Source organism: Lactuca saligna, chromosome 2 (assembly GCF_052625555.1).
Source record: "Lactuca saligna cultivar CGN05327 chromosome 2, ASM5262555v1, whole genome shotgun sequence".
Lineage (NCBI taxonomy): Eukaryota > Viridiplantae > Streptophyta > Magnoliopsida > Asterales > Asteraceae > Lactuca > Lactuca saligna.
This window is the reverse complement of record NC_136418.1, coordinates 37,311,574-37,337,648: the sequence shown is the minus strand read 5'-3', so window position 1 is coordinate 37,337,648 and position 26,075 is coordinate 37,311,574. Positions and strand designations below refer to the sequence as shown.

General features: G+C 43.3%; 1 protein-coding gene across 2 annotated transcripts in view; it reads right to left on the bottom strand.

Moving 5' to 3' along the window:
- Positions 1–24,854: 24,854 nt before the first annotated feature.
- The window catches only part of LOC145030870 (glucomannan 4-beta-mannosyltransferase 9-like), a 28,526-nt gene continuing 27,305 nt past the window's right edge, over positions 24,855–26,075 (bottom strand). Inside the window, exons 9-10 of one of the 2 annotated variants that reach the window (XM_078979309.1) lie at positions 25,491–25,537; positions 24,855–25,389 (exon numbers count right to left, since the gene is read on the bottom strand). In XM_078979309.1, coding sequence (XP_078835435.1) covers positions 25,382–25,389; positions 25,491–25,537 — 55 coding nt within the window. In that variant the 3' untranslated portion in view covers positions 24,855–25,381. Of the gene's footprint in view, positions 25,538–26,075 lie in introns of both variants that reach the window. The other variant, XM_078979308.1, reaches the window with a different exon arrangement.

The following is a 26,075-nucleotide window of genomic DNA, read 5'->3' as shown; positions in this document are numbered from 1 at the left end:
CCCCAAACTCGCCTCTTTCATCCTCAAAACGTTATCTAAGCAAACCCTAATCATCTCATTCAGTTTTTGAGCATTCTTGGTGTAATTCTTGAAGTTTTGAAGAGGAGAAGTAGGCTAAATCCAAAGAAGAAGAAGAAGAAGATCCAAGTCCTTGCTTCCATCTCAGAGTACTTTGAGGTAATGATCAGTTTCTTCCCGTTTTGTTGATAGATTTCCCTTTATAAGCATATTTAGCCCATTCTTTAGCTTGTTCATAGTAGAGAAATCATATTGGATGGGTTAGCTTTCGAATCTAGCCATGTTTCAGTTCCCAAAATGTAGATCTATCAACTTTATGCACCCATTTTGCATGATAGCCCTAGATCTACTCTTCCAAGTGCCTTTCTAGCCTTTATACCCTTTTGTATGCTTTTCTACACGTAAAGTTGGGAACTTTACGTGGTTAACTAGCCTTAGGAGCTCAGATCTATATATTGTATGCAGTGGTTTTGAGCAGAATCGAGTTTTTAGAAGTTGCATGCATAAGACTCGGCGAGTCGAGTCGCGAGTCCCCGATTCTTCCCCTTTGAGTGATTCCGAGTGGGGACTAGTGAGTAGTGTATGGACTCAGTGAGTTAGAGGTTAAGTTGAGCAATGGAGGGACTCGACGAGTTGTTCATACAACTCGGCGAGTCCAAGGCAATCTTCTTATGATTCAAGAACAACTCGTCGAGTTGTTCATACGACTCAACGAGTCAGATGCAGATGACCTGAGTGTTGATATAGAATGGGAACTCATCGAGTGTATGCCATAGTCGAAGAGTATCAACGAGTAGGGTTGAGAAATGAGAGTAGGGACTCGACGAGTTGGCGGCCTAACTCGGCGAGTCAGGTCAACTGTAAAGTTAACTTGGACCAGGAGAGTTGACTTTAGCCAGGGGTAAAAGAGTCATTTTACCCCAATACAGTTATTAATATTTGATTGAGTGTATTTGTGGAATTGTAGCCGGGGAGATACCGGAGCAGCAGCAAATAGTTCCCGGAGCCACACACTCAGCAGCCAGATCACGAGGTGAGTTTCCTTTCAGTAGGAACGGGTCTAAGGCCACAATGCCGGCCCGTTTAGCTAGCAGTAGTTTCCGGACTTTGGTCCGATGCAGATTCTAGTATGTTTGATGCCTTCGTGGCTCAGACGGGATTTTGTGTTATGTGTTCCGAGTTACAGCCCGATGTAGTATGCTATCTATGTGCTCATGTTAGTTGATATGCTTATGTGATGCTATGTTCAGTATGTTCCGGACTTCTGTCCGATGCAGTCAGTTTCGGACTTCGGTCCGATGCAGTTAGTTCCGAACTTTGGTCCGATGCAGGAGGCAAGGCCTCAGTAGTTCCAGATTTCGATCCGATGCAAAGGGCAAGGCCTTGGTTAGTTCCGGACTTTGGTCCGATGCAGTTTCCGGACTTCAGTCCGATGCAGTGGGCAAGGCCCAGTATGTGTTTATATGTATTATATGGTATGTGGTAGTTTGGGGGAGCTCACTAAGCTTCGTTCTTACAGTTTCGGTTTTGGTTTCAGGTATTTCCGCAAGCAAAGGGAAGAGCTCGGGTTGATGGCATCGCACACACAACAGCTTCAGCTGTCCTGGGAGTTGTTTTGGTTTTCATAGATGTTATTGATACAGTCTTGATACAGTTTACTCATAACACTTTACTTTTGTTTGTGAGATATTGACGTACGAGTTTACCTTATGATTTTATCATGGTGTTTTAGTAATTATTCAACAAAAAATTTTGGGTCGTATTTTGGGATGTTTCAAGTTGGTATCAAAGCCTTGGTTTGAGGGATTCGGATATACTTTCGGGTGTGTCTGAACTCAAACTAAGGAAACGGTAAAGATTTTCAAAGGAAAAATGTTTTTGAAAAAGAACTTAGAAAAATAAGAGATTTGATAAAAAGGAAATTGGTGTGGCGTATGCGATCAACCGAGCTCAAGTAAGTACTCCCAAATTACCCATACATGTTACTTTATGTTTATCAGTTTTAGTTTCAGTAGAACAGCATGCTAGAATAGGACTAAGGATCTAGTAGGATGCCTTATGTGCCTGCTTTATGTGTTTCAGCTTCACGAGATCCGCATGCTAGTATTGAAGTAGACAGTAGTAGGATAGCCTGTTAGGTTATGCCTGATAGTATGAGCTTAGCATTGTATGCTAGAATAGTATTTCGTTATGAGAATAGGTTTGCTTGAGTAATTTCCTGTATCCGAATGCTGCTTGCTTCGTACTTTGTGGGACTCTGAGTGACGGGAGTTAGTCATTAGGTGAATACGGCACATCACATGTGACAAGGGTTGAATAATCTCAGAGTGTTGGATTTGGCTCTATTGCGCAGCTCTTGTTTGAGTCTAACCGTGGTAGGGACGAGTCCTTTACTCGAAGGATTATCTGAGCCTCATCACATGTGATGGTATTCAGGTGATGATTAATTATTGACACAAGGAGGCCTTCAGCAGCTGAGGACTGTTTTGAATAGAGTCATAAATTTCCCTAGGGCAAGCCTAGGATGAGAGTAGCAGAGATCAGTAGTAGTAGAAGTGACTTGGTGGAGTCAAGGCAGTTCTTGAGGAAAGTACGGATAGATGTGGAAGGTAGTATGGGCCCGTACTACTGAAAGCAGAGGATCCGTACTCGAATCAAGGAAGGCCGAGACAAGACTAGGAAACTAGTATTGGTATCAGTGATCCCTTGAGATATTTTAGTTTTCTGATGTTGCTATGATTTGTTTCAGAATGGTAGTTTTGCGTTCGACTCCAGCAGTTGGCAATTCAGATGCCGGAGGGGGATCAGGATCAGGATCAGGCCCGGAGGTCGGGCAGTTGGATGAGCAGACCAGAGAGTTTGTTTCTTCTGAGGTTACCCGCATCATACTGTAGCAGACTCCTGTGATCTTCGGTTCGATCAAGGAGGGTATTCTAGAGCTGATGGATGAGATATTGGGCACCTTCCGTACTGAGATGGCAGCCATGATGGGGTCGCGCACACTTACATTCAGGGAGTTCAGGGCATGTGGAGCTCCAGACTACCATGGGGCGCGGGACCCCATAGTGAGTACCAGATGGTTGGCGGATGTGACCAACGCTTTCCGCACAAGCAGGTGTCCTGAGGGGGACAAGGTTAGATTGGCGTCCTGTCTCCTAAAGGACAGGGCACGGGATTAGTGGGAGGAGGTCGGACATACTATTGGAGATGATGCAGCGTTAGATGCCATGACCTGGACCGATTTCTCCACCAGGTTCAGGGCGGAGTTTGCACCGGTTATCGAGGTGCAGCAGCTAGCCAGGGAGTTTCAGGACCTCACCCAGACTACAGAGACAGTGGAGGAGATCACCGCTAATTTCACAGAGAGGGCTCTTCGCGTTCCTCAGTATGCAGCTGATGAGGAAATGAAGAAGGCCCATTATCATGAGATGCTGCGGAGCGATATCCGCCAGTTTGTGAGCCGGTCCAGCTGTAAAACATTGGATGAAATGATTGCTAGGGATCGGGAGAGGGATATTGACCTTGAGATGGAGAAGAAGAGGAAATCGGAGGCGGTTCCGGGTACAGGCAGTTCGGGCAAAAAGCCCAAGGTTTCAGATCACAGATCCAGGAGTCAGCAGAGCCATGGTCGATGTGGCAAGTGTGGAAGATTGCACAACGGGGTGTGCAACGCAGGGAGTTCTGGCTACTACAAGTGCGGTCGAACTGGGCATTTGAGTAGGAATTGTACGGCTCCTGCTACCGCTATTGCAACATCAGATCTGATTTGCTTTCACTGCAATCAAAGGGGACATAAAAAGTCCCAGTGTCCGAGTTTAGCTGCAGCAGGGAAGGTGGTTGCACCTGCCCCTGCTACTTTGAGGATTACAGATGGCCGTCAGGGCCAAGCAGAGGCACCAGTGGCTAGGAGTCGAGCTTTTCAGATGACAGCAGAGGAGGCGCGAGCGACTCCTGATGTGGTGATGGGTATGTATTTTCCCTTCATCTCTATATTATTGTTATTATTATTGAGTATTGATTATGGTTATATGTTTTGTATAGGGTCGTGCTCTGTGAACGGCATCTCTGATACACTATTATTTGATTTGGGGGCTACCCGATCGTTTGTATCGCTAGTGCTTAGCAAGACATTTAGTAGAGCTCCTGGGGAGCTGGATTGTCCACTAGAGGTCGAGATAGCAGATGATAGGACCGTGAGGGTCGCCAGGGTACATCGAGGATGTTCTCTTCAGTTGTTCGACGAGCAGTTTTTGGTGGATTTGATCCCTATTCCCCTGCGAGGGAATAAGGTTATAGTGGGCATGGATTGGTTGATTCCCAACGGGGCCGTGATTGATTGCGAGTTACAGCTAGTGAGGGTTCGCACTCCCAGCGGGGGAGAGTTAGTGATTTAGGGTGAGAGGCCACAACGTGGACCAGTTCTTTGTTCAGCCGCGAGGGCGAGGTGCTATTTTCAGCAGGGTTGCGCCGGTTATGTAGCCTATGTTATGGATGCTCCGGAGAAGGGCAAGTCGATAGTGGACGATGTTCCGGTAGTACGAGACTTTCCGGATGTATTCCCGGAGGATTTACCGGGAATACCTCCCGAGAGACAGGTCGAGTTTGGGATCGACCTAATTCCTGGTGCGGCTCCGATAGCCAAGGCACCGTATCGGTTAGCTCCCCCTGAGATGCAGGAGCTGTCTACGCAGCTACAGGAGTTGCTAGACAAGGGTTTTATACGATCGAGTAGTTCACCATGGGGAGCGCCGATCTTGTTTGTGAAGAAGAAGGATGGGTCGCACTGTATGTGCATTGACTACCGGGAGCTGAATAAGGTAATGGTGAAGAACCGTTACCCCCTCCCGAGGATAGATGATTTGTTTGATCAGCTTCAGGGGGCGTCTTGGTTCTCCAAGATCGATTTACGCTCCGGATATCACCAGATGCGAGTTAGAGGCGAAGATGTGCAGAAGACTACTCTCAGGACCCGATGTAACACCGAAAATTTCAAACAAATTTTTCAATTTTTATAAAACATAATTCCATCGATATTCATAAAAACAACCATTTTAATTATCCAACAAAACAGTACAAAATCCCAGGATCATAATATCAAGCTCCGAACGTCTGTGTATACGGATCAAGCCGGCGCCTTCCCGCGGACATCACTAGTACCTGAAACAAATAACATCAACACTGTAAGCACAAGGCTTAGTGAGTTCCCCAAAATACCACATATAACACATATTAGCCACTCTAGGCTATAACTCTGTGGGTCCGTGCACCCGAACTCTGTGAACCCTCAGGTTCTAGCTCTGATAAACATGCACCACATAAATCACATAGAAATCATGCAGTACAACACACAACATACATAGCATACAAATACTCTATCACATAACTCTGGTTACCTACTCAAGGTAAGGTATAGTGAGAAGACTCACCTCGCGTATCTCGGTATCTCACGAATCCTGGAAATCCCTCGTGCTCGATCCTCCGAGCTCTAATCCTCCTATAACATTATATGCTTCTAATTAACACTTTATATCTCTAAGGTTGACTATCAAAAAGGAGTCAACACTAGTCAACTCTGGCCGGACTCGGCGAGTACCAAGGCGACTCGGCGAGTCTGGGCGTATACAGCAATTTCCCTTAAATCCTCCCTTGACACGTCGAGCATTCACTCAACTCGACGAGTTCCACCTGGCATGAGTTGTGGGGCCACCACGACTCAACTCGCCGAGTCTCAAAACAACTCGGCGAGTCCAGTTTGACTCAATCCACCGATCCATTCTGACTCCCCCTTGACTCACTGAGTCCACCCTCCCCATCTCGGCGAGGCCACTCACTGTGTGGTCGGGAAACATTCATGCTACTCGCCGAGTCTGTTCTTCGGACTCGGCGAGTCCGTGCCATGCACTGACTCAATCTTGCTCTAAAGGTCAGATCCAGTCCATTAATCCATAGATCCAGTCCCTCCAAGCTCATTTAGCACGTAAAGTTACAATCTTGATGCACACACAACCTCTATATGACCATATATGATGTTTTTGACTCATTTACTACAACACAAGGTCATGGACTCCATTGTCATACATAAAGCTTGATGAGTGAGACTCTCTGGACCTCTATGGGTCCAGATCCATAACCTCAACTCAAGGAGGGAAGCAATGGGCACCAAATCATCCCATAAATGACCATCATAAGCCCTAAATTGCATAATACTTCACCAAACAGAAAATAGTCCGAAATCATACCTCTAGTGTGATGATCTAAGCCCCAAATCCACGAAATAGCAACCTCCTTTGCTTCCTCTTGCCTAGAGTCTCCTTCTTCTTGCTAAATAACACACACAAGGTCAAGAAATGCTCCTTTCTCTTCACAAATCGCTCAAGAGCACAAGGGTCTCTCACTGAGGGTTGGGTGAGCACAAATGACGGCCATAAGGCCCCTTAAATAGGCCTCAAACCCGGAAATTTAGGGTTTCATTACACAGCGCAGACTCGCCGAGTCCATATCCTGGACTCGCCGAGTCCAGGCGCGCTTCATTGCCCAAATCCGCGTCCATACTCGGCGAGTCTGAGCTCCAACTCGCCGAGTCCCCCTCACAATTCAACAAAATTAAATTTACAAGATACCTGGTAAAATCCGGATGTTACAACTCTCCCCCACTAGAACTAGACTTCGCCCTCGAAGTCTCGCTCTAAAACAGCTCCGGATGCTGCTCCCGCATCATACCCTTCGGCTCCCAGGTCATTTCTGATCCCCTCCGATGTTGCCACTGAACCAATACCAAAGGTACCTCCTTGTTCCTCAAAATCTTGATCTTCCGATCCCTAATAGCCACTGGTCTCTCAGCATAATTCAGGCTTGCATCCACCTGAATATCCTCTAATGGAACCACTGCCGACTCATCGGCTATACATTTCCTCAACTGCGATACATGAAAAGTGTTGTGAATCTGCCCCAACTCTGCTGGTAACTCCAACCGATAGGCTACCCGGCCTACCCTTGCAATCACACGAAACGGACCTATAAACCGGGGTCCCAATTTGCCCCTCTTCCTGAACCGGATCACTCCTTTCCAAGGAGAAACCTTCAGGATAACGAAGTCGCCGACCTGAAATTCCAGCTCGGACCGGCGCCTATCCGCATAACTCTTTTGTCGGCTATGAGCGGTCAATAACCTCTGTCTGACCAGCTGTATCTGCTCTATCGTCTGATTCACGATCTCTGTACTACCCATTACCCTTTGCCCAACCTCTCCCCAACATATGGGAGTCCGACACCTCCTACCATACAACAGCTCAAAGGGCGGCATACCGATGCTCGAATGATGGCTGTTATTGTAGGAAAACTCTGCCAAGGGAAAATACGTGTCCCAACTACCCCCAAAGTCCAATACACATGCTCGAAGCATGTCATCAAGTGTCTGAATCGTCCGCTCACTCTGGTCGTCGGTCTGGGGGTGGTATGCGGTACTAAAATGCAGCTTAGTACCCAACTCCTCATGAAATTTCTTCCAGAAACGGGAAGTGAAACGCACATCGCGATCTGAAACAATCGAGATCGGCACTCCATGCCGAGATACAACCTCTCTCACATAAATCTCCGCCAACTTCTCCGCCGAAGAACTCTCACTGATGGCAAGAAAGTGAGCGCTCTTTGTCAACCTATCCACAATCACCCAAATTGCATCGACTCCTCTGGCTGTCCTCGGCAATTTGGTGATGAAGTCCATAGTGATCTGTTCCCATTTCCACTCGGGAACCTCCAATGGCTGCAACTTGCCATGCGGTCTCTGGTGTTCGGCCTTTACCCTTCGACATGTCAAACACCTCTCGACAAACCATGCGACATCCCTCTTCATACAAGGCCACCAATACTCCTTTCTTAAGTCCAAATACATCTTCGTAGCCCCGGGATGGATCGAGAATTTCGATCTATGAGCCTCCTCCATCAATGTAGTACGCGTACCGCCCAAAAACGGTACCCAGATCCGGCCCTGATACGTCATAAGCCCTCGACTATCTGATACAAACTCAGAAACCAACCCAACGACCCGCTCTCTCTTTTGCATCTCCGGACGCACAGCCTCGGCCTGTGCCCCACGAATGGCGTCCAGAACTGGAGCTATCACGGTCAATCTCAAACATACATTTCGCAGTGGAGTACTCTCCGCCCTGCGACTCAACGCGTCGGCTACCACATTAGCCTTGCCCGGGTGGTACAAGATCTCGCAATCATAATCCTTGACCACATCTAACCACCTCCTTTGCCGCATATTAAGGTTAGGCTGATCCATCAAGTACTTCAAGCTCTTATGGTCCGTGTAAATAATACAACGAACCCCATACAATTAGTGCCGCCAAATCTTGAGGGCGAACACCACTGCCCCCAACTCCAAATCATGTGTGGGGTACCTCGTCTCGTGAGGCTTCAACTGCCTCGATGCATATGTTATCACATGTCCCTTCTGCATCAGCACCGCTCCCAGTCCTAAAATCGATGCATCACAGAATACCACAAAACCTTCCATCCCTTCCGGAAGAGCTAATACCGGAGCTTCACACAACCTCTGGCGAAGCGTCTCAAAGGAGGCCTGCTGCTCGGGACCCCATAAAAATGTAACACCCTTCCGGGTCAATCTGGTGAGTGGAACCGCAATCTTGGAGAAATCCTTAATAAACCTCCGATAATACCCTGCCAACCCAAGGAAACTCCGGATCTCAGAAGGTGACCTTGGCACCTCCCACCTCATCACTGCGTCAACCTTGGCCGGATCGACCAATATCCCCTTCTGGTTAACGAGATGTCCCAGAAACTGGACCTCCCGCAACCAGAAATCGCACTTGGAAAACTTTGCATAAAGTTTCTCCGATCTCAAAACTCCAAGAACTTCCCTCAAATGCTCCTCGTGCTGCTCTCTAGATCTCGAATATACCAGAATATCATCAATGAACACAATCACCGACCGATCCAACATTGGCCGACATACCCTGTTCATGAGGTCCATGAACACAGCCGGGGCATTGGTGAGCCCAAAAGGCATCACCACAAACTCATAATGCCCATAACGCGTCCTGAATGCTGTCTTCTGGACGTCCTCGTCCCGCACTCTCACCTGATGATAGCCCGACCTCAAATCAATCTTGGAGAACCAAGATGCTCCCTGTAACTGATCGAATAAATCGTCGATCCTCGGCAACGGGTAATGGTTCTTGACCGTCAGCTTATTCAATTCCCGGTAATCAATACACATGCGATGCGAGCCATCTTTCTTTTTCACAAACAGGATGGGTGCTCCCCATGGCGAGCTACTCGGCCGAATAAACCCCTTCCCCAGCAGCTCCTGAAGCTGCAAGGATAACTCTTGCATCTCTGGAGGCGTAAGGCGATACGGCACCTTAGCGATAGGCGCGGCTCCCGGAACCAAATCGATACCAAACTCCACTTGCCTCACGGGAGGCACACCTGGTAACTCTTCGGGAAAGACATCTGGAAACTCACGCACCACCGGAACTTCATCCACCGAACTCGGTCTCTCGGAGATCACTCGCGTATCCATCACATACGCCACAAAACCCTTACAGCCCTGCTGTAAACACTGCCTCGCCCTAGCAGCCGAACAAAAGGCTGATCCAGAACATGTACCCTCGCCGTAAACTGAAAGAACTCCCCCACTAGGATCTCGTATAGTCACCAGCTGACGCTCGCAATCGATAACCGCGCCGAATCGGCTCAACCAGTCCATGCCCACTATAACACAGACATCACCCATCGCAATTGGAATCAGGTCGATCGGGAACTCAACCCCAAAAATCTCCAATACACATCCCCGGAGGACCTCCGTGGCACAAATCACTCTGTCGGCGGCTATGGAAACCCGCAGGGGCCGACTCAGTGCCCCACGACTAACACTGATATGCTGACTAAATGTCAAAGATACAAAAGATCGACTCGCACCCGAGTCAAATAACACTAAAGCAGGTACAGAATTCACAAGGAAGGTACCTATGCATAGCATAATATAAGCATAATATCTCAACACCATAAATAAATAATGAAAAGGAAGCGTACCAGCCACAACGTCGGGTGCAGCGCGGACCTCTTCCGCAGTCAGCTGAAAGGCTCTCCCCTGAGCCCTCGGTGCCTCGGCCTTCACGGGCCGACTCTCTGTAGCAGTAGCTCTGATGGCGGCGGGAGCAGACCCTTGAGATGCTCCGCGCAGCAGCGGACACTCTGCCTTCCGGTGTCCGGTCTGGTTGCAGTGGAAGCACACTGCAAATCCCTTGGGGCAGTCCTTGGCCATATGCCCCTCCTTGCCACATTTGTAGCAAGATCCTGCTCGACAGACTCCATCGTGACCCTTGCCGCACTTTCCACAAGTGCGTCCCTTCTGGCTCCCGGGTCTGGGATCAGCGGGCTTGGCCCGCTTGGCTGCCGGCTGGGACTGTGCCGGCCGTCGATCCCTCCCTAGAGACTCCGCCTCCTCCCTGGCCTGAGTCTCAAGCTCAATCTCCCTCTTCCGAGCATTTGCCTGAAGCTCGGCAAATGTCCGATACGAGGAGTTCGCAGCGAACTCCCGAATATCCCGTCTCAGAATGCTCAGGTAACGGCTCATACGTGCCTTCTCGGTGGACACGTGCTCAGGGCAGAACATCGCCCTCTCATGAAACATCCTCGTAATCGCTGTAACTGACTCGGTACCCTGCTTGAGGGTCAGAAACTCCTGTGTCAGACGCTCCCTCTCCACCTGAGGAACGTACTCATCTCGGAACATGGTAGTGAACCTCTCCCAGGTCACTGCCGAAAGCTCAGTCGGTGTGAAGTGTGCCGTCACAAACTTCCACCAGTCCTTCGCTCCCAAGCGAAGCTGGTTCAGCGCGAACCGAACCTTCAAATGCTCAGGGGACGAGCAAGTGAAGAAGCATCCCTCCATATTAGATATCCACCTCATAGCTGCCACCGGATCCTGCGTACCATCAAACTCTGGTGGCTTGGTGTTGCTGAACTCCCTAAACAATGTCGCATCACCTCCCTGGGGTCTTGCCGCAGCAATCGCTGCGGTAGCCGCTGCAACCGCAGCCTCAGAAAGAGCGGCATAGCGCTCGTCAAATGTCTCAATCAACGCGGTCTTAATAGACCCAAACATCTCTGGTATCTCAGCTCTGATGACCGCAGCCACCTCCTCATGAATGATCTGTCGAATCTCCTCATCACTAGCTCCGGCATCCTCTGGCATATGACGTGTCCTCACCATGATCAACCTCTGAAATACAACATGCGATAATTAGACTTCACTCGAACACTCTTACATTCGACAATCCACCCCTCCTTGATCCTTGGCATCCCAAGATTCTTATTTGGACTGTGTACCGCACCGGTGCTTTCAGTAGTACGGGCCCAATACTACTGTCCGCACCGTCTCAGTACACACCCCAAATCTTCCTCTTCGGATCCCAATCCCCAAGTACTCTATTATACTTAAATCACTTTGAAATAGATCTCACACAAAGCCCTAGCTGCTACCTAATTACTCTCAGCATCTCATAGCAGCTCACCCCTACCTAGGCTAAGGCATCACAAAACAGGCCACTCTAGTCCTATTAGCAATACCTAACCTACTCTAGCATGCAAACACATCACATTAATAATAATTATCACATAATATAAAGGTATTTTGGGAATTCACCGTTCGGGCGCTGGCTGATCGTACACACGTTTCTTCCTGGAAAATCTTTTACTCTTAGAAAATTTTGGTTTTATTTTGAAATATCTCTTCAATTCCTCAGTTTGAGTTCAAATACCCCCGAAGGTGTACCCGAATCCCTCAAACCAAGGCTCTGATACCAATTTGTAACACCGAAAATTTCAAACAAATTTTTCAATTTTTATAAAACATAATTCCATCGATATTCATAAAAACAACCATTTTAATTATCCAACAAAACAGTACAAAATCCCAGGATCATAATATCAAGCTCCGAACGTGTGTGTATACGGATCAAGCCGGCGCCTTCCCGCGGTCATCACTAGTACCTGAAACAAATAACATCAACAATGTAAGCACAAGGCTTAGTGAGTTCCCCAAAATACCACATATAACACATATTAGCCACTCTAGGCTATAACTCTGTGGGTCCGTGCACCCAAACTCTGTGAACCCTCAGGTTCTAGCTCTGATAAACATGCACCACATAAATCACATAGAAATCATGCAGTACAACACACAACATACATAGCATACAAATACTCTATCACATAACTCTGGTTACCTACTCAAGGTAAGGTATAGTGAGAAGACTCACCTCGCGTATCTCGGTATCTCACGAATCCTGGAAATCCCTCGTGCTCGATCCTCCGAGCTCTAATCCTCCTATAACATTATATGCTTCTAATTAACACTTTATATCTCTAAGGTTGACTATCAAAAAGGAGTCAACACTGGTCAACTCTGGCCGGACTCGGCGAGTACCAAGGCGACTCGGTGAGTCTGGGCGTATACACCAATTTCCCTGGAATCCTCCCTTGACACGTCGAGCATTCACTCAACTCGACGAGTTCCACCTGGCATGAGTTGTGGGGCCACCACGACTCAACTCGCCGAGTCTCAAAACAACTCGGTGAGTCCAGTTTGACTCAATCCACCGATCCATTTTGACTCCCCATTGACTCACTGAGTCCACCCTCCCCAACTCGGCGAGGCCACTCACTGTGTGGTCGGGCAACATTCATGCTACTCGCCGAGTCTGTTCTTCGGACTCGGCGAGTCCGTGCCATGCACTGACTCAATCTTGCTCTAAAGGTCAGATCCAGTCCATTAAGCCATAGATCCAATCCCTCCAAGCTCATTTAGCACGTAAAGTTACAATCTTGATGCACACACAACCTCTATATGACCATATATGATGTTTTTGACTCATTTACTACAACACAAGGTCATGGACTCCATTGTCATACATAAAGCTTGATGAGTGAGACTCTCTGGACCTCTATGGGTCCAGATCCATAACCTCAACTCAAGGAGGGAACCAACGGGCACCAAATCATCCCATAAATGACCATCATAAGCCCTAAATTGCATAATACTTCACCAAACAGAAAATAGTCCGAGATCATACCTCTAGAGTGATGATCTAAGCCCCAAATCCACGAAATAGCAACCTCCTTTGCTTCCTCTTGCCTAGAGTCTCCTTCTTCTTGCTAAATAACACACACAAGGTCAAGAAATGCTCCTTTCTCTTCACAAATCGCTCAAGAGCACAAGGGTCTCTCACTGAGGGTTGGGTGAGCACAAATGACGGCCATAAGGCCCCTTAAATAGGCCTCAAACCCGGAAATTTAGGGTTTCATTACACAACGCAGACTCGCCGAGTCCATATCCTGGACTCGCCGAGTCCAGGCGCGCTTCATTGCCCAAATCCGCGTCCCTACTCGGCGAGTCTGAGCTCCAACTCGCCGAGTCCCCCTCACAATTCAACAAAATTAAATTTACAAGATATCTGGTAAAATCCGGATGTTACACCCGATATGGTCATTATGAGTTTGTAGTGATGCCTTTTGGGCTCACTAATGCTCCAGCCGCATTCATAGACCTCATGAATCGCGTATGCAGACCGATGCTGGATCGGTCTGTGATAGTATTCATAGATGATATCTTGGTGTATTCCAAGACTCAGGAGCAGCATGAGGAGCACCTGAGGGAGGTGCTAGAAGTTTTGAGAAGGGAGAGGCTTTTCGCAACGTTCTCCAAGTGCGAGTTTTGGTTGCATGAGGTGCAGTTCCTTGGTCACCTCATCAACCAGAAGGGTATATTGGTAGATCCGGCCAAGATAGAGGCTGTGATGCAGTGGGAAGTCCCGAGGTCTCCATCCGAGATTCGGAGCTTCCTAGGTTTGGTAGGGTACTACAGGAGATTCATTCAGGATTTCTCCAAGATAGCAGTACCGCTCACCCGACTGACTAGGAAGTCGGTGGTGTTTCATTGGGGGCCTGAGCAGCAGACGGTATTCGAGAACCTCAGGCAGAGATTATGCGAGGCTTCGATTCTTTCCCTGCCCAAGGGAATAGAGGATTTTGTAGTCTACTGTGACGCCTCAATCACAGGTATGGGAGCAGTGTTGATGCAGCGGGAGCATGTGATAGCTTACGCCTCGAGACAGTTGAAGCCTCACGAGGCTAACTATCCTACGCACGATTTAGAGCTGGAGGCAGTGGTGTTTGCCCTCAAGATTTGGATACAATATCTTTATGGGGTCCGTTGTACCATCTACACGGATCACAAGAGTTTGAGATACCTTATGGATCAGCCGAGTCTAAACATGAGGCAGAGGAGATGGTTGGATGTGCTGAAGGATTATGATTGTGAAATCCTTTACCATCCAGGGAAGGCCAACGTAGTGGCCGATGCCTTGAGTCGAAAGGTGACAGCAGCCTCTATCAGAGACTTATGTTTGAGGATGACAGTGATCACTCTATTGTTGGAACGGATCAGGGAGGCTCAGGTTGAGGGCCTCAAGGAAGAGAAGCAGAAATGTGAGAGGATTGTGGGTCGAGCAGCTACGTTCGATTATGATAGTCGGTGGTTGTTGACCCTTCATGGGAAAGTGTGGGTACCGTATGGAGGCGAAGTACGGCAGGTGTTGATGGACGAGGCTCATAAGTCTCAATTTTCTATCCATCCAGGGGCAACGAAGATTTATAGAGATCTTCGACCCCATTATTGATGGCCCTGCATGAAGCGGGATGTTGCTTGGTATGTAGAGAGGTGTCTGACCTGCAGGAAGGTCAAGGCAGAACATCAGAGGCCTCACGGCAAGATGCAACCGTTAGACATTCCCGTGTGGAAATGGGAGGACATCACCATGGATTTTATCACTAAGCTTCCCAGGACCGCACAAGGGGTAGATTCGATTTGGGTGGTAGTGGATCGGTTGACGAAGAGTGCTCATTTCATACCGATCCAGGAGAGCATATCAGCAGAAAAGTTAGCCGATATCTATGTGCGGGAGATAGTTGCACGTCATGGAGTGCCGATATCAGTGGTGTCAGACCGAGACGTCCGTTTTACATCCAGATTCTGGAAGCGGTTCCATGATGAGATGGGTACTCGTCTTCATTTCAGCACCACTTTCCACCCTCAGACAGACGGGCAGAGTGAGAGGACGATTCAGACTCTCGAGGACATGCTCCGAGCATGTGTTCTAGACTTCGGGGGCAGTTGGGATATGTATCTTCCGTTAGCGGAATTTTTGTATAACAACAGTTATCATGCGATCATTGATCGACCTCCCTTTGAGATGCTTTATGGGAGGAAGTGCAGGACCCCGATTTGTTGGGGCAAGGTCGGTCAACGGGTTATTAGGAGCACGGAGGTGGTGCTCAAGACGACCGAGTTGATTCAGTAGGTTCGTGGTAGACTGCAGACTGCGCAGAGTCGGCAGAAGAGCTACGCCGATAGGAGGCGTTCAGATTTAGAGTTCTGGGTAGGCGACATGGTCCTTCTGAAGGTCTCACCTTGGAAAGGTGTCATCAGGTTTCGGAATAGGGGAAAGTTGGGCCCCAGATTCATTGGTCCTTTCAGGGTTTTGGCCTGGGTGGGTCGGGTTGCTTATCGATTGGATCTTCCGGCAGAGCTTAGCCAGATCCACAACACTTTCCATGTGTCTCAGTTGAGGAAGTGTTTGGTGGATGAGTCAGCAGTTGTTCCTTTAGAGGATATTCAGGTTGATAGCAGCTTGAATTATATCAAGAGACCGGTCGCGATTCTGGATCGGAAGGCAAAGACCTTGAGGAACAAGGTAATTCAGCTAGTGAAGGTGTAATGGGAGCACCGGAAGGGGTCTGAGTGGACATGGGAGGCTAAAGATGAGATGAGAGAACATTATGCCGAGTTATTTGCAGATTCAGCAGCAGCAGCAGACTTCGAGGACGAAGTCTGAGTCAAGTGGGGGAGAGTTGTAACGACCCATCTCTGGTACGTTGCTTTTATGGTATTTATTTTTGAAGTTTGTAGAGAACTCGGCGAGTCTATGTCCCGACTCGTCGAGTAGAGTCGCGTTTTTTATCAGCTTATAGATCGACGACTCGGCGAGTCCATATTCGGGACTCGGCGAGTCGGCCTGCCAGGTAGAAACCCTAAATCTCCAGGTTTGCACCCTATTTAAACCACCTTATCAGCCCCAAACTCGCCTCTTTCATCCTCAAAACGTTATCTAAGATCATCTCATTGAGTTTTTGAGCATTCTTGGTGTAATTCTTGAAGTTTTGAAGAGGAGAAGTAGGCTAAATCCAAAGAAGAAGAAGAAGATCCAAGTCCTTGCTTCCATCTTAGAGTACTTTGAGGTAATGATCAGTTTCTTCCCGTTTTGTTGATAGAATTCCCTTTATAAGCATATTTAGCCCATTCTTTAGCTTGTTCATAGTAGAGAAATCATATTGGATGGGTTAGCTTTCGAATCTAGCCATGTTTCAGTTCCCAAAATGTAGATCTATCAACTTTATGCACCCATTTTGCATGATAGCCCTAGATCTACTCTTCCAAGTGCCTTTCTAGCCTTTATACCCTTTTGTATGTTTTTGTACACGTAAAGTTGGGAACTTTACGTGGTTAACCAGCCTTAGGAGCTCAGATCTATATATTGTATGCAGTGGTTTTGAGCAGAATCGAGTTTTTAGAAGTTGCATGCATAAGACTCGGCGATTCGTTCTTCGGACTCGGCGAGTTGAGTCGCGAGTCCCCAATTCTTCCCCTTTGAGTGATTCCGAGTGGGGACCAGTGAGTAGTGTATGGACTCAGTGAGTTAGAGGTTAAACTCAGCAATGGAGGGACTCGACGAGTTGTTCATACAAATCGGCGAGTCCAAGGCAATCTTCTTATGATTCAAGAACAACTCGTCGAGTTGTTCATACGACTCGACGAGTCGGATGAAGATGAACTGAGTGTTGATATAGAACGGGAACTCGTCGAGTGTATGCCATACTCGACGAGTAGCAGCGAGCAGGGTTGAGAAATGAGAGTAGGGACTCGGCGAGTTGGCGGCCCAACTCGGCGAGTCAGGTCAATTGTAAGTTGACTTGGACCAGGAGAGTTGACTTTAGCTAGGGGTAAAAGAGTCATTTTACCCCAATACAGTTATTAGTATTTGATTGAGTGTATTTTGTGGAATTGTATCCGGGGAGATACCGGAGCAGCAGCAGATAGTTCCCGAAGCCACACACTCAGCAGCCAGATCACGAGGTGAGTTTCCTTTCAGTAGGAACGGGTCTAAGGCCACAATGCCGGCCCGTTTAGGTAGCAGTAGTTTCCGGACTTCGGTCCGATGCAGATTCTAGTATGTTTGATGCCTTCGTGGCTCAGACAGGATTTTGTGTTATGTGTTCCGGGTTACAGCCCGATGTAGTATGCTATATATGTGCTCATGTTAGTTGATATGCTTATGTGATGCTATGTTCAGTATGTTCCGGACTTCTATCCGATGCAGTCAGTTCCGGACTTCGGTCCGATGCAGTTAGTTCCGGACTTTGGTCCGATGTAGGAGGCAAGGTCTCAGTAGTTCCGGATTTTGATCCGATGTAGAGGGCAAGGCTCTGGTTAGTTCCGGACTTTGGTCCGATGTAGTTTTCGGACTTCGGTCTGATGCAGTGGGCAAGGCCCAATATGTGTTTATATGTATTATATGGTATGTGGTAGTTTGGGGGAGCTCACTAAGCTTCGTGCTTACAGTTTCAGTTTTGGTTTCAGGTACTTCCGCAAGCAAAGGGAAGAGCTCGGGTTGATGGCATCACACACACCACAGCTTCAGTTGTCCTGGGAGTTGTTTTGGTTTTCATAGATGTGATTGATATAGTCTTGATACAGTTTACTCATAACACTTTACTTTTGTTTGTGAGATATTGACGTACGAGTTTACCTTATGATTTTATCATGGTGTTTTAGTAATTATTCAACAAAAAATTTTGGGTCGTATTTTGGCATGTTTCATATATATATATATATATATATATATATATATATATATATATATATATATATATATATATATATATATATTGGTTGTGCTATTGATCAATGTTGGGCTAAATTTATGTAAGTATCCATGAAGAGTTAGCCCACATGATATATGGATCATAACCTAACTGTATAGATTAGGGTTTACCCATGACCCTTGGAATCCTACAATGTATATATGTTATCCCCTTTGCTAAAATTGGACCTAAGGGTTCTAGGATGAGAGATAACGGGTTTTAGAGTGTCTAACCTCTCTTTCAAAGTCCTCCTTTCTTCATGGTGTTTATGAACCATTTTAGGCATCACATATGAGGTGTTAAGATCTTGAAAGGCCAAAACTATGGCTACAATAAAGAGGTGTTCTTCTAATTTGATTTTATGATTCATGTACAAAAATTGTATGCTAGTTGTGGGCTTCATGCTTTCACTAATAGAAAAACAGCCTTTTATGACACACAATTTGTATCGTAAAACGCTCAGACAACGCGCAAATGCGTGTCAAGGAAGGCCCTGTCATAACGAGAGACGACACGCTTTTGCACGTCGTCTATAGACGACGCGCATTTACGACACACAATGTGTATCAGTAAAACCGTTGTCAAGATAGGCCATGTCATAAATGAAGATGACACACATTTTTGCGTATCGTAATTTTGAATTTTTTTTTTAAATTATTTATAGATTTACTAATTTTCAAATTAAATTTGCATTTCATGTCTCATAATAGAAAATAAAATACCATATACAAAAAATACAATCCATTCCACAAAAGTTAATGTCATACAAATAATCATTCCAATAGTAGACAAATATTTGTACATTGTCATTAAGAGGTTTTCCCTAACTATATAACCTAGTATTACAATGCTATTTCCATAGTTTGTGTACATTGTTGTAAACAAGTGTGTATTGAAGCACCTTCCATGCAGTACTACCCCCTTGACCAATGCTAGTATCTAAATCAAAACTTTCTTATAAATCATAAGAAATAAGATAAAAGAAAAACTACCCTTTATGTCTTTGAGAAGTATTATGATTTGTATTTATGAAATACCTGCAAGATTTGGGGATTAGCCTGCACCATGGCTCGAAGTGCTTGAAACTTGAACAAAAATATAAATTTTATTTTTATTTTGATGAGATAATTAATAATTAATGTGTATGTAGATATGGTTGACTAGTTTATAAATAAGAAAACTAAATACCTGTGGTCTATTACGAAGAAAATCCAAGTTACCAGCAGCACCATCAAGACCCTTTGCATCCATGTCAGGAAGTCCCTGTACCAAACACGACAAGGTTACAATCTACAAGATCTAAAACAAAATTTGTCAATCTGAAAGTGAAGAAAAATATTGATAACCAGGGAAGAGATCCAAAGGGTTTGAATTTGGTCCATTTAGGGGAACAACTACAGCTGGTGGGGGCTAAGCAATTTGCAGACCTAAACTCCATAAAATTTGATCTAAATATGTCACTGAGATTAAAAATCCACATAAGAACATGCTACAATATTGGTACAAGGGCATGCTTATTAATTAGAATCCAACATTTCCATTTTGTTCCACTCCTGGTTTTCTTCAATCCCATCTTCAAACTCACATAGACGAAATAAGTAGGAAAAGAAGCTTGTTGCTGGGATAAAGAGAACTGCTAAAACAAGAAATGAGGTCAGTTGCTTTAAACCCACAAGGCATATACTTTGTTGATTATCAGTTATTATATGAAGATGAAATTTTTTAGCTGATTCCAGGTGCTGAAAATTGGAAGATAATGATAGTGAAAGACCATCGACTCCACCAACGCCTTCACCTTCATGTAATGTGCCAACAGGAGGTACTCATGTGAATATAGATGGGCCAAAATGCCCTTGTCCAGCTCATGTGACATAGAATTCAAAAGGTAGAAGTATCCATGTGAGAGATTGAATATATAATCTTGTGACATAGAATTCAAAAGGTAGAAGTACCTTCTCCTCAAGTGCTTTTGATTTTACTACTTCCATATCACTACGATGTTCTTGAACATCGATGTCATCTTCATCTGACTTCAGAACCTATATTCGACATAGATTGATGATGAGAGTGATTAAAGACAAAAAAAAGGAGGTAAAACAGAAAGCATCAAATGGGTGTTCCTTGATAGGTTTGTCAAATCTGATAAATTAAAACAAAGATAAAATAAAAAAAATTTGCGACTTTTTATGAATTGAAAAGAATGAATAATATACTAACATAACCACTTAAGTCTGGTGAAAAAGAGAGGCAGGAAGCAAAGCTCTCAGATATCGTTTTCATCATTCTTAAATTCACTCTCTCTCACATGTACACACACTCTCTCTCCCTCCTTTTCTTTCTCTTTTATAGTACTGAGTATTCTCTGCAATCGCCTTCTTGATAGAGAGAGAAAGAGATAAACTACTCTGCAATTGCCTTTTCTCGTAGAACACTTTTCATGAATCTAACAAACCCTTAACATTACATGCTATTAAAAAACACACCGATTTGAATGACAGAGAAAAACAATCCCATCTGACCAAGTCAATACAGAAGTAGTTCAACTGAATGAAGTAAAAGAAAGAAAGAAAAGAAGGAGATCCAGGAAGAAAATATGTCTTCATTCTAACTGTTCTGCTATTAAAAAAACACACCCATTTGAATTATAGAGAAAAACAATCCCATTTGAATTACCTCTATGAATTTTTGGAAAACTAAATGTTCTGGTATATGGGAAAAACTTCATAATTCCGGAAATGCCCATGAAAATGCCCTTCCTCAGGCATCTCCTCCATCAGATGGAATAAGTCCCACTGCTGAAATTCCTTCTTTGCCCCCGACATCGCCTCCATAGTATATTCCTCAAGGTAAAACATCAGCCAAAAATTAATAAGAAGAAGGGTAAGGACGAAGTTGTGATCGAATTAAAAGGAGAAGAGGGAGCATACCGGTTAGAATAAGGCTTATCTGATTGTAATCAAACAATATACTCTCTATTTCCATTAGTACCAAACAAAACAACATAACCTTAGACCTCAGTTAGTTGCTGAATCACCAAGCACAACACGGAGCACTACACCAGGCACAACACCAAGCACAACCCTAAATCTTCGATGAGTCACAGTCACCGATGAGGTGAGGTGAGATGACGTCACCAACCTATTGTAGAAATCACTCCTTTGCGTTTTGAATGGTTCTTTAAAAAAGCCCTAGAATCGCCCCTTTAATTTTGTATGTGTGTGTGTGTGTTTGAGAGAGGGAGATAGAGATAGAGATAGTGATAAGTCTGTCCGTGTGTGAGAGTCGGCATATGTTGAATAGGGTTTTTGAAAAAAGAAGTAGAATCATCCCTTCATGGCGGGCCTTTCAAACTTTTCGGAATTTCATTTCCCACAAAAGAAACCCGCGTTTCATTAAAAAAATATAAAGCGACATACGTAGAGGACGCACATTTTATGTTATGTGACCTCCGTTTTTTTTCAATGTGAAACTTATTTTTGGATGCGCGAAAATGCGTGCCCTAAATCCTTATTGCGTATTATAAAACAGTGCATGTCATGCTTCGTGCGTCGTAAAAGGTTATTTTTCTAGTAGTGTTTGGAAATTTTATTGCATGTATAACTTTAGAAAACTTAGATCCAAAGCTATTAGGGTTATATGTGCACCATAGGAGTGTTATGGTATTTAAAAACCCAACAAAATACACAATTACAGATGCACCTAAACTAGGCCCAAGGGAAAAGAAGTCGGAAGAGAATGATAAAATAGACCCAAGGGAAACTCTTGACAGTTGACTTTGACTACAAGATAGGAAAAAGATGAGAAAATATATCAACTTAAATAATGTAAATAAACAGATTGCTAAGAAGAAAGATGAAAAAAAATACCTCGTGAAATGTGTGAAGAACTTATAGATAGTATGGATGGAATATGTTATTTGGAATTAGAAAAGGGAATTTCCCATGACCATGATCTTGTTCTATAAGAACTCCTTCAAATTGCCTCCCATTCTTGATGATGAAATATACTATTTTATCAACCAATTGTTTCATGTCATGTGGAGGGTCCATAACCATGTGCTCAAGTTTGGGAATTAGAGGAAGAAAAGTAGCCCGAATACCAGAGACTGAAATTGATGTTGTTGAGTCACCTTTTCTCATGCTGCTAGTTTTTACAGCCTTCATTACATTTGGAAAACAATTCTTTCTAATAATAGGTTCATAATCAAATAATCAGTTTTAAGTTTTTTATATTCAGACAAGCTAGGACCACCTAGTTTTTGCTGGACAAACCTGTTAACCAAATAATAAGTTTTAAGTTTGAGTAAATTATACAAATGGTCCCAATGGTTTAGGGTAATTTGTGTGTTTGGTCCCTAACTTATTTTTTTATTTCGGAAGGTCCCTACTGTTTGTTTTTGTTACGCGCTTGGTCCCTGTCTTACCTAAATATACTATTTTTCCCTTGATATTTTAATTTATTTAAGTAAACACACCCCAACCCCACCCCACTCACCTTACCTTACCTACCCCACCATTTTTTCTTATTTAAATAAAATTCGTTTTAGGTAAGACAGGGACCAAGTGCGTAACAAAAACAAACTGTATGGACCAAGCACGTAATAAAAACAAACCGTAGGGACCTTCCGAGTTAAAAAAATAAGTTAGGGACCAAACGTGCAAATTACCCCAAACCATAGGGACCATTCGTGTAATTTACTCTTTAAGTTTTTCTGCATTCAGGAAAAGGAAAATTAGATTCTTCAGAGATTCATTTGAACTTACTCAACAACTGATGAAGGTTTGTCACTCTATTCATATACAACCACAAGAACTACATATGATAGAAAGTTCAAAAAGACAGGTTATTTTGTGAAAGTAGTAATGTATCTAAACACCATTATCATTATGTGGTCAAGTGAACTACACCTTTAGCCAAAGCATCAAGAATGCCATTGGACACTAAATATTTTCTAAAAGCTTCTTTCTTTGCTTCTTTCTCCCATAAACAAGCATATAAGAAATAAGATTCAGCAGTTAGAAATATGTACAGTGGATGTGGATGTGCTTCTAAATCAAATGACATCACGTTCTTTTTATGATTAGGTAATCACATTCTTTTATAAATCAATATTCTTAAATGTCTATCTTATGTTTTATATATGATACTTGCAGCCATTTCCAAAGGTCTATTTGGTTCCCTGATGGGATGAAATGCAAAGAGTAAGTCAGATATATAAGAACCAGAAATCAAATTATAGCTTTTTTTGGTGAGAGATGGCTTAGTAGATTTAAACTAAAAAAGATGCATTGATTCTCAGTTGATTGCATACAAAATACTAAAAAGAATTAGTTTCTGCAGGTGTGACTAAAACAATAGATACCCTAATCATGATTTCCGATGTCAAACCTACAATTTTCTAGAACAAAACAACAATTTAATTACAATTTCATAAGAATTTAATTTCTATAGTACTGCAATGAAGGTTGTAAAAACTGGATTCCTAATTGTTTTGATTCAGCTTCAACAATCTTTTGATCATTAGATTCCTCATTGTTGCCAAGGAGAAAAAGGGCTTGTAGAAAAATGGCTTGTACCATAACCGAAAAGAAAGGCAAACAAAATTAACTCCCAAAATGAGAAATATACAGCAGGAGAAGAGAAACATACAGTATCGAATGTGGAGGCGCACAAGCTAGGGAAGAGAAGAGTCGCACACGGGGGAGCAGCAGTGTAGGGTGAAAACCACATATGAGGCATGATTCTCTCTCCCAAAAATTTGAATCGATAAGTTGTTGGATAAACAACGGAGTTTTCTAAATTTTGGGATGAATCGTAGTTTGAATCACATATTTGGACTTATTTGACCTTGGAGAACACAAGCGAGTTGAAGAAACTCGAGAAATTATCAATCCTTTCCTGATGGTGGTAAATGGTATAGGCGGTGACCAACGTATTTGATGAGCAAGGGGAGATGAATCGGTAAGAGCCAAAGGGAGATGGAAATGAGAGAGAAAATGGGAAATCTAGGGATCGACTGTGTGGAATGATTTCTGAGGTCTCCGGTCAAAAAAACCCTAGTTGGTCGATTTTGTAATGAGAATGATGGGCGCGGGGGAGACGAACGGAGAACATACCTTCCTTTCATATATATATATATATATATATATATATATATATATATATATATATATATATATATATATATATATATATATATATATATAACGACACCTTTACACAACACACTTTTTATGATAGGTGTCCTCCATGTTTTTTTTGTTAGACACTAATTTTAGGGCATGCAAAAATGTGTGTCCTCTATTCTTCAAATTTTAGAAAACTGACATGATTTTTAGGACGCGCAAAACTTACGTATCGTAAATCAGTGTGTGTCATTAAATGGTTGTTTTCTAGTAGTGAGCTCTCACGTATCTCAATACATAAGGAAGTTACTCCTTATATACTATTCTTGAAGGATCAATTAAATTGTTCAGGATGCAAGTAAAATTTGTCATTTATTAGATCAATAACCTTTTGTCCATATTTGCATGTTCTTTGTCTTTCATAAGGGAGCTGGAGAGTACATTGATCTTTATTTGCATGTTCTTTGTCTTCGGTCCATCTTTGCATTTTTTTGGAACGAAACTGACTAATGACTTAAATTGATTTGGTCAACTATTCAATTTGAGATGACAAGCAATATAACTTCAACTAAACAAAATGATCATATTTAACTGTAAAATGGCTAGTGTAATCTAAAATTGATTATTAAATCGTTTATTGTATTTATCACAAAATAACCTTATTTTCATCAATTTAACTACCAACTTCATGATAAAATATATACAAAATAAAATATGACCAACACATGTCATTGCAATATAGGTGATGTACAACAACCAAACCTTCAAGAGCAATGTTGTTAGAAATGGTTACGAGGCTTTATCCACAAAACCTATAATGACATGTCATCAATGAGTACTTAAAACATGTTTGTCAGTGTCTAGTTATTTAAAATAAATAAATATTACATATATAACAAACAAGAATCAAATTTCAAACAAAATCTACATAACCCGGTAAATACAAGTAAGCCTTCTACTTTATGAACTTTCATGAAACATGAAAAAGGTACCAACCTTTTCTTCACCATTTCTTGTCCCTTGTGTGCTTTTATGATTCTTTGTATGGAACTACAACGTTTTACTTTTTTTGTATGCAAACAATAAGGTAACGTTCAGTTAAATGAACTAGAAGAAAGTTGCATTTTCTCAAACGTTGTATGGTGTAGCTAAAGAAGAAATGATCGGGGCACAAAGATAAAATAACTGTCGATCAAAAATGGCTGACGGAGAATCTCATCTAGGAGCTAGGAACCTGAGTGCCAACATAACCCAAACCCATTACGATGAAAGCTATACCTTGTACACATAGGTAAATGTAGTAGTAATGCTTTCCAAATGCAAGATCATAGCAACCTGATGCAAAGAGGATAAGACCCACACAAAGCTCTAGCACATGAAGCCTGTATGAGTCCAAATATATATTGTCAGATCATTATTTATATTCATATAATTATGGTAAGATAATTAAGGGGTTTTTTAAGTAACTTAGCCTACGTAAATAATTTTATCTACAAGTATATGGTTTCTTTCTCTCATCTTTTATCATCTTGAATAAATACAATATATTCTTGGATTCTAGTATTTCGAAACACCAGAAAAAAATACTCCCATCAATATGCTTTCTCACACTGGTGTTCGAAGTTTTTAGTCTATTTTTATATATATCTTTACTAGGTGCGAGACCCGTGTAATACACGAATTAATTTAAAAAAAAATTAAATATTAAATTAAAATGTAAATAGAAAATAGTTTTTAATATACAACTTTAAAATAAAAAATGAAAAAATGTATTTATTGCAATTTAATATCATATATATGATATTTTATATTTTATATATGTAAGTATATGATTTTGATTTTAAAAACTGAAACAAACTAAAAATTGACAACTGAATAATATTTATTTCAAAAATACCTTAAAATGATAAGTATCAAAAC